Source organism: Branchiostoma floridae, chromosome 5, assembly GCF_000003815.2.
Source record: "Branchiostoma floridae strain S238N-H82 chromosome 5, Bfl_VNyyK, whole genome shotgun sequence".
NCBI classification, from domain to species: domain Eukaryota; kingdom Metazoa; phylum Chordata; class Leptocardii; order Amphioxiformes; family Branchiostomatidae; genus Branchiostoma; species Branchiostoma floridae.
In genome coordinates, this window is record NC_049983.1 from 2,840,350 (window position 1) to 2,850,643 (window position 10,294).

Sequence of the window (10,294 nt, forward strand, 5' to 3'; positions counted from 1 at the left end):
CAGTAGCATTGTTGCACGCTGATAACAAGTATTTTGTTTATGACTCACATGCCAGAAGTCCCATAACAGCATTGCCAGATAGCCATGGCACTTCTACTTTAAGCATGCACAGTTCAAACAGCAATCTAGTTTCATTCTTGCAACAACTTAACTGGAACACAACATGCAATTTTGAGGTTGTCCCAGTAGAAGCAGAAAATGTTTTCTTATCAGTTGAACCTACTGGTATACACATTATCAATCTGACTAGCAATGTTTCTTCTATGATTGAGTCAGAAAACTGCTTTCAAGTTCAACAACAACACACATACACCTTGGTTAAACCAGAGTTTGTATCTACGAAAGAGAACCTACAACAACCAAACACAGCATTTCCATTTGCACCACATTGTAACCAAAGTACTGGGAAAAACATTGTGCCATGCACCACAAGCAAACATCCAAGTGCTATGCCAGAGAACAGGAATGAAGGCCTCTTGAATCAATTAGTAATGTCACCAAATGCAGCATCAAATTTAAATGATAAAAAAGTGCAAGGTCTTGCAATCCAAAGCGCAATATGCAAGGACAAACAAGAAAAACAAACCTATCAACAGAAGACAGAGAGTCTTGCAGAACAAAGAACATCATACAAAGCAAAGAAAGCAAATGAGACCTGTGAGCAGAAGAAAGAACGACAATGCACATCCGGGACCTCTTCCCGCCTTTGGCTGTGGTCTCGCACCGGAGTTTCTTTTACGATTTTTATATCCGGCACACAGCGCACACAAGGGATACAATTCCGCCCACAAAAGTACGCCGGAAAATCCAATTATACCAGTGAACAAAGGTTTCCAGCCAACTTCCCATAGATTTTAGATATAAACTTCTAGTTTAATAATGATGCACATTTTACTGGAACACAACATGAAATTTTGAGGTAGTCCTTCCAAATGCGCCCCGGCCAGCTTTTTTTAAAAGCTTTCTTGTTATTTCACTGGTGTGCTAAAGGGCACTGCTTATAATGGAAATTGCCATTGGTGTAAAATGACTTGAGAGGGAGGATGGACTCTAGAGTCTATCACTCTTCCATTTGACCTGTATTCTATTGGCAATTGCGAAAGTAATTTATGAATAGTCCAAAAGAGTTCGGTTGGACTTGAACCACGTTACTTGGCAACGTCCCAGGGGAGGAGCCGCGAAAGCGGTCCAGCTCATGGATACAGGAGGTGTGTTTCTATGCCCCATTATCTTGTGTTTTGCTAACTTTTTGGGGATGTTAGCATGATGTTAGCATGTGGCAGGTACCATGACAGCATACCAGAGTCTGTCAGTGCCATTTTCAGCACAAAAGATTAAGAAAGTGGTGTGTGCATTGAGTGAAATTGGCTTTGACCTACTTTTATTAAATGCCCAGCACACACCTTCTGAAAGTCCCTACAAAGCCTCTGAAACAACACTTCATGACCAAATTTCAGGTCTCTGTCATTGTAGAGGCAGTCTCTGTGTGTCAGAGTGACTAGCTTTTGGCATTTCTTGGCCTACATATGCCAGGTTTCTTGAAAACAGCTCTTGGTATATATGCCCTGCCCCCCCCCCCCTTCAGACTCTGATGGCAGCCATGATACCTGTAATAAAAGTGAGTCCCAGGGGAGTATAAATCATTGAAATTCTTTCATACTTAGGATAATATGTGACAACCCCTGTCTCCATTGTATGATAAAACTTTTTTTGTAAAAATCTGAACTTGGGCTCTGTGAAGGGGATCCGCAGGTCAATCCGCCATGCAAATTGATGGTGGTCGATTATAGTTCAGGGCCTAAAACTTCAAGATTTTTTTCCTGGTCAAATGGGTAGAAATCCTGGCAGTTTTGAGGTGGGTGTGACAGGGGAGGGTTTCTACTTTGTGATTAGGGCCAAAAAGCTGAGTTTGTGTGGTTTTCAGGGGGTATAAAGTTGGGACTTTTTTGTCCTAGCACATGGCCTCCTCACTGGGTTGTGGTGCGGTTTTGAGGTCATGGGTCAATCTTTCAGTTTCCCGGAAGTTCTCACCGTTAGATTCATGCCGAAATGTGGTTTTTCGGATAGCTGAGATGTCGGGCTTTCATATGAGGGTATGTTTGTGTGCCAGTAACGTCAGATAGTTGAGTTACTAACAGTTGCTTTCTCCTCTTTTTTGTATAGGAACCCATTGTTTAGAGGCTGCAAATTGAATCACCTGCGGATACCCAGGACAAGCAGTTTTCATGTGGTATAGTCTAAATGTTAGCAGCTGGGACAGTGTTGGTGGTGCTGTCATCTCCGTCGACTCATTGCTTTGGTGTCTTGTCACTCCCACACAGTACCCGGGTTGAGTTGCAGCTCCAGGGTGGGCTGCAAGGGGGCCCAAACTAATACCACTTCCAACTTACGTTGAAAGGTTTGCGTCGCAAAAAAAATCAAGACCACAGCATGTCCATGGCCAAACACACTAAAACAAAATCGGCCAACTGAGAGTCAAATTTGAAAACCAGGAGGCCCAAAGTCAAACTTGAGCGTCAGGCAACCACTCTAAACCCATGTATTAAATATCATCGCAATCACACGTTGAGTTCTGGAGATATAGCACCGGAAACATCCCTTCAACACACAAGAGATGCCTGCATTGTCAAGTTTAAACACAAGAAAGCCCAAATTCAATCATGAGCATGAGGTAACCACCCTCAAACAATGTATCAGTTCAGTTCAGTATCAAATATCATCGCAATCACACGTTTCTGGTGATATAGCGCCAGAAACGCCCCTTCCACACACTCCAATACTGAAAACATCAAAACAGACAGCTGTCCGCAATTAAGAGGGTCGTGAGAGGGAAACCATATCACTCCATATCAAGAAAGGGGTGTAAATATATATTTTCTAAACAACCACAAAACTGCCTGGGTAGCTGGTTTTATTTGCCAAACTATCATTCTGGAAACTGAATTGTTCTATTTTGCCTACTATTTGAATTCTTCGTGTCTTCTCAGGTGACAGCCACTTTTTAGGGGTTGAAATCCCATCCGTGGCTGTGATATTCTTCAAAGCCATGAACCAATATGAATGTTGTGGTGCATCTGTAGTAAAACATAACAGGGGTTGTGGATAAACAAAAGGACTAGTGATGTTTTCGATAATTTACTGAATATCAAGTCGTGAAGGCAGGTGCTCAATATCGACCTTCACCTTCCAAATCATCTCACCTACCCACCTGCCAAATAAAATCCCAATCCATCCAGCGGATATCGTGATATACTCCAATACGTGATTCGTACCAAAAATAGTACCTGCATTATTTCATGCAGGCAAAAAAAAACGGTTTTGCCCCGGTACCCACCAAAAAAATGGTTTTGTACTGGTGCCCACTACTAGCCACAATCGTTTCACACAAACACACACACTGGGCCTATTGTATTGTACCCAATAGATAATTCCACGCTCCATTTAACAATTGTGTGTATGATATTTTTAGTTTTCAGAATGGCTGTTTTTCATACCGCCTTTGTTGTTGTTGGCATCCATCTGTCTCGGAAGACAATGGTAGGCAGACAGGGTGGGTTTTGCGACCCGTCTGCCTGGCCTGTAAGTGACTTTTTCAGGTGAATGATGCGTGTGCATTTCCTTTTTCACCCTTTCGTCTACTGGCGCACGAAGTCCTACACCGTCCATATGGTATCATTGATGAGTTTTTCCTTCCCATAGACTTCTAATTCATGTTTTACATGGGTGCGTTCAAAATGAAGCTACGTTAAAATTCAGCAGATTTTTCATTCCATGTTGAGCACATTTACCCTATACCGTGTGGAAAATTGCCAACGTCAACTATACACACGTTATTTTTTATAGCAATTACAAACCACGTGCACGATTAGTCAATCCTCACAAAGGGCACTTTTTCGCTGTTAGTGTACAACCGCACCACTCATAACCCTGGACTGTGTACCTCCGACCTAGCGAGCGGCTGCAAAACTTTACCTGCTAATTTCTTCAGTTACAAACAAGCTTTCACCAATCTGAATTTTGAGATCTGTTCGGCTAACTCAAAGGAAATTTCTTACCGCTTAAAACACGCGTCCATGCACCCGTTTATTTTTTTGGCTCGGATTTCTTTTAGCAGCCCACTCGGAGTAATACATCAATAGTCCTTATGTTGTGTCATTAAGTTGTCGCCTGCGTTGGATGATAGGAGGACCTCAGTTTTGTTATGATTCAAGCCGCAAACTACAAGGGCGTGTCGCTTCAAAGCAGACGGCGAAGGCCGTGAACGTTAGTTGCTAGAGAAGGAAAGTGCTTTTATGTACTACATTGAAAATGTCAACCAACAAAATTGGCAACTTCATCCTTGTGTACACGTTGTTCCGGCTGCTTGTGACACATACATCAGGTAAGTTTTGTTTTACCTTTTTCATCTATCGCTATGTTATCCTACGTACGTGCAAATACGTGCTGTCTACATGCCAAAACGTAGGCAATCTTTTGGGATCCGTATATGGTAAGAACCACCTCCGTACGAAATCGAAGAGAATTCCAAGGATTTTGGAGCACGCAGACACGCCGTAGAATTTTACGTGCAGGCAAAAATTTGTGTGCCTTCGGGCTAGCTGCGGATTCGCCCAACACCCACCAACCCCCACCCCATAGTTTGACAGGGAAGTCCAGCTAGCAAGGCTCTCTGACGGATCGAGTCAGATTTCTCTCTTCATTGATCTTAAATTCTGTGTTAGGTAGTTTGTGCCTGCCGCCAAAATGACAGGAATATACGTTGCCGTTGACAAATACGACCAGGGCTTCTACACAACAATAACTTAATTGCACAATAGTTTCACAAGGTGAAAAAATATGGTATCTACTGGTACACAAATACAGTCCCATAGAGGTAATCTTCTTTAGGTTAACTTGAAGCTTCCATTTAGTACTAAAAACGTCTAGTCTTTAGGTCGCTTTATATCAGCTACATGTAATACACTCACATGCTGTTTTTTGACGTGCTCAATTGCTAATGCACACCAGAAAATAATGACCAAATATCATTGTGACCCTGGTTGTAGACTGCATAGCCGTGGGCAATATAACAGCAACCCAAATCTATAGTTATGCAGTCGGTAGTCAAGGTTACTCATCTTCATGCCATAGGACAACATAAACGTAGGAATATCATTTTAAGTTGTGTTTTAAACCTTACTTTTGTACTTTACACTCTGGGCGTGATTGAAAGTTCGGTGACAATCGTACAGAAATAGAATATTTCGTAAAACAGTGTTTTGAATGAAAAAATAATGTCTATAGGACAGCACAAGTAAAATAATTCCACAAGGGTACATTGTTGCGCCGACCTAAAAAGATATGTCCAAGCAGGTCCCTAAAACATCTTCCCCCATTATTAAGTACTCTTTTATATCTAAACTGTGTTTACCTGGGATACTACAATAGAGATCTCTCAAACACAATGCTTTCCATTGTGAAGGATTTATATGTAATCAGACGTACTGAAAATGGATTGTGGAAAATGTAAAATGGATTACTAATCCCTTGCTTTCAGTGCTTGCAGCACTTATTTTTTAGGGTCTAATTGCGCTGATATATATAGTAACGTTAGTCATTTTTTAGAAAGGTTGGAAAGACACACGTGCAGCCGTGCAGAAAGTCTTTATCAACTGCATGAAATATTAATAAGGCACATGGCTGAAAGGACGTATGAATAAGTATTCTTTACCCGATAACAATAACAATTTCAGGGCTAAAATCGCTATTTTGCACTTTAAACTGAAAACGAACCCAACACGAACGTGCAATTCATTGATCCGACTTTTTTCTGTAACAAATATCAATAAACTCTCAGCACATGCAGGTATACTAAAATACAGACATACTCATATACGGGTTACATTGGGAAAGGCATGCAGGGAAAAGGTGGTAACGTTCGTTGTTATCATTTTTTATCATTGTCTTCTCGGCTGGCTTTCAAGGATCGTAGAGCACATTTCGACGTTTATTGCTCAATGAATGCAGTGAAAAATGAAACACACTTTATCAGTCAGTGTACCCACTATGAAACCGAAAGAAATACATTATTGCAAACAGTTGTCACAATTTTACCAAGCTTTTACCACCTAAGAGATCACCAAAAGAATAAATTTTTATTGAAAGCACAAAATCTCACCATCATACCGAACGTGAGACAGTTCATTAACCACCACCTTTAAAGAGGAAGTCAAACCCGACAATAGTATCAATAGTATCATGTAGTTGATTAGACACGAGTTTTATGTATTACTCTATCTACTTCTCTCTTAGTTCATGAGATTGTATATGCAATTAGCCCTCGGGCATGATTTTACAAATAAACATTATTATTGTCTTTTCAGATGGTGCTATCAAACACGGGCATACATTTATCTGTTCACTTATCTTTGCTAGTTAAAATCTGCTTCTGTTCGATGGCGGCGCTCAAATAAGTTGTATTTACTTCAGGGCGCAGTCATCCCGTCTGTACTTATTCATTTGTGTTTGTTTGTTTGTTTGATTAAAAATGTTACCACGGAAGATCCGCGCAATTGCAAGATCGGGTGGTGTCGTGTATAGCGTAACTATTAAAAATGACAGAAAAAAATAAGACTAATAAATATCCTCAAATTTTGATGCAAATTAGAAAAAAGACACACAAGAAAAGGCCAAATATCATTGTGACCCTGGGATAGGAGTAGATTGTATGACCCTTTGCAATAAAATAGCAACCCAAAATTACAGTTTGATATAGGTAGTCAGGGGCATTCCTCTTCATGCCATAGGAATACGTATACGTAGGAATATCATTTTCAGATGTGTTTTAAGTTTTATTTTTGATTATCATAGATGTCAGTCAAATTTCAGTGACAGTCATACAGAAATAGAATCGTTTGCAGAACACTGTTTCGAATGAAAATATAATGTGTATAGGACAACATAAGTAAAATAATTCCACAAGGGTACATAATTCCGCCGACCTGACAAGATATGTCCAATCAGGTCTCTAAAACAGCGTCTCCCAGTATAAAGTATTCCTATATGTCCAAACTGTGCTTACCTGGGATGCTACAATAGAGATCTCTCAAACACAATGCTTTACAGTGTGAAGGATTTATATGTAATCAGACGTACTAATGTAAAATGAATTGCTAATCCCTTGCTTTTAAGTGCTTGCAACATTTACAATTCAGAGACTAATTGCGCTGATAAAAACGTTAGTTCTTTTTTTAGAAAGGTTGAAAAGACACATGTGCAACCGTGCAGAAAGCCTTTATCAAGTGCATGAAATATTCATAAGGCACATGGCTGAAAGGACGTATTAATATGTATTCTTTACCCAATAATAATAACAATTTCGGGGCTAAAATCGAGACATACTTATATACGGGTTACATTGAGAAAGGCATGCAGGGAATAGGTGGTAACGTTCGTTGTTATCATTTTTTATCATTGTCTTCTCGGCTGGCTTTCAAGGATCGTAGGACACATTTCGACGTTTATTGCTTAAAAATGAATGCATTGAAAAATGAAACACACTTTATCAGTTAGTGTACCCACTATGAAACCGAAAGAAACACAATATTACAAACAGTCGTCACTATTTCACCAAGCTTTTACCACCTAAGAGATCACCAAAAGAATATATTTTACTAAAAGCACAAAATCCCACCATCATACAGAACGTGGAACAGTTCATTAACCACTGCATTTAAGTAAGAAGTCAAACCCGACAATAGTATCCATAGTATTACGTAGTTGATTAGACACGAGTTTTATGTATTACTCTATTTACTTCTCTCTTAGTTCATGAGACTGTATATGCAATTAGCCCTCGGGCATGATTTTACAAATGAATATTATTATTGTCTTTTCAGATGGTGCTATCAAACACGGGCATACATTTATCTGTTCACTTTTGCTAGTTGAAATCTGCTTATGTTCAATGGCGGCGCTCAAATAAGTTGTATTTACTTCAGGGCGCAGTCATCCCATATGTACTTGTTTATTTGTGTTCGTTTGATAAAAAAATGTTACAACGGAAGATCCGCACAAGATCGGGTGGCGTCGTGTGTGGTGTAACTGGTAGAAATGACAGAAAAAAATAAGGCTAATAAATATCCTCAGATGTTAATGCAAACTAGAAAAAAGACAGACAAGAAAAGGCCAAATATCATTGTGACCCTGGGATAGGAGTAGATTGTATGACCCTTTGCAATAAAATAGCAACCCAAATTTACAGTTTGATATAGGTAGTCAGGGGCATTCCTCTTCATGCCATAGGAATACGTATACATAGGAATATCATTTTCAGTTGTGTTTTAAGTTTTATTTTTGATTATCATAGATATCAGTCAAATTTCGGTGACAGTCATACAGAAATAGAATAGTTTGCAAAACACTGTTTTGAATGAAAAAATAATGTCCATAGAACAACATAAGTAAAATAATTCCACCAGGGTACATAATTCCGCCAACCTGAAAAGATATGTCCAATCAGGTCTCTAAAACATCGTCTTCCAGTATAAAGCACTCCTTTATATCTAAACTGTGTTTACCTGGGATACTACAATAGAGATCTCTCAAACACAATGCCTTCCATTGTGAAGGATTTATATGTAATCAGGCGTACTGATGTAAAATGGATTGCATGCTAATCCCTTGCTTTCAGATGCTTGCAACATTTACAATTTAGGGACTAATTGCACTGATAGCAACGTTAGTTCTTTTTTAAAACTTTTTTTAGAAAGGTTGAAAAGACACATGTGCAGCCGTGCAGAAAGTTTTTATCAAGTGCATGAAATATTCGTAAGGCACATGGCTGAATGGACGCATCGACAAGCATCATTTTTGACGTGCGTAGCTATTGGCCCTCCGGTATGAGTGATGCGGAAATCGTCGTCTAGAGCCTTAGAGTTATAGTCACCTACTTGCTAAAGTGACCACCCTGAAGCAGACGCCTTATTCCTTGAAAAGCAGAAAACTTTGTCATAAAGAGGCCTACTCATAAATATGGGACATAAATGTACTTCCAATGAATTCTGATGAAACTTAAGACTCGACAATATTAGTCTCAAGATGCCACTGTTTTGTTGATCTAGCTACTATTTGCTACTAGAATATGGTAATATTTTGTACTCCTTGAATTACCATATCCTTGCCCAAACTGGCTCCATGACTGGAATTCCAAACATTCTTTTGGGCCAACATTCCTGTACAATTCCTAGAATTTTTGCTTACTGAACACAATGATTTACCATTTGGCTCGGTCCAGAGGTGTCGTCAAAATTCCATTTTGCAATTAACGAACCGATCCTTCCTCACACAGCAATCGGGTACACCAGTCTGGGTTGCTGGGCGGACGACATCTCAGACCGCGCCATTCCCACACTCGAGGGGACTGACTCACGCCTAGATGGACACTACTCGTCACGGGAAAACCCCATCGAGAAATGTTACCAGGTAGCACTTTCTCGTGGTTTCCCCGTGTTTGCCGTACAGAATGGCGGCTGGTGTGCTGGTTCGGCTGATGGGCTCAACACCTACTACAAGTACGGCGCATCACCAGCCTGTGCAGCCGATGGCGGAGGCGGGGATCTTGCAAATGAAGTCTACGGGATCACTGGTCAGTCTCTAGTAAGGCTTAGGTCACATTTCCAAATCAGGGCCCGGCCGTGCAGCTTTCGGAAGGGAAAAGAATGATATAAAAGACATCAAAATACACAAAATGTCTATATAATATCAACGGACATAATTTGGGTATATTTCTCGGTATACATTTTATTTCATTTTTTTCGTCTCTTTGAATAAACATCCCGGCCGGGCTCTGGATTGGAAATGTGATATACGCCTACATGGGTGTACGGGTGGAAGTTTCAGAAGGGTGTAAATGAGTGTCTATTCTACCATTTATGCTCACCTCAGGCTATTTGCTGCATGCTCAATTACCTTAAATCTTCATGATCTTTCATATTGTATCTTTGTTTCCATTGGCAAATTTATTTTCACGTTCTTGGCTCTCATTACTTTCCGTACGTACCAAACACCACTTGCGTCAGAGATTACTTTTGCAATGGCCCACTACTACGTACCGTCAGATGTATGTTTGCCCATCATGTTGGCCAGTCTTAGTCCTTAAACTGCCCAAGACCCTTGCATTACATTTTAATGACAGTAGTCAACCAATTATGTGTACCTTTTGACACAGTTTCATTTTAACAATTGCTGGCAATATCATTCACAGTGAAATGGGGGTGAAGTTTTTATTAGTTGTCGTGACGTCGCCGGACGATCT

General features: G+C 40.1%; 1 protein-coding gene across 1 annotated transcript in view; it reads left to right on the forward strand.

Annotated features, from left to right (window-relative positions):
• The window catches only part of LOC118415535 (kelch repeat and BTB domain-containing protein 2-like), a 34,700-nt gene that overhangs the window by 19,224 nt on the left and 5,182 nt on the right, over positions 1-10,294 (forward strand). The window contains exon 5 of the mRNA XM_035820210.1: positions 9,329-9,625. Coding sequence (XP_035676103.1) covers positions 9,329-9,625 — 297 coding nt within the window. The remainder of the gene's footprint in view (positions 1-9,328; positions 9,626-10,294) is intronic.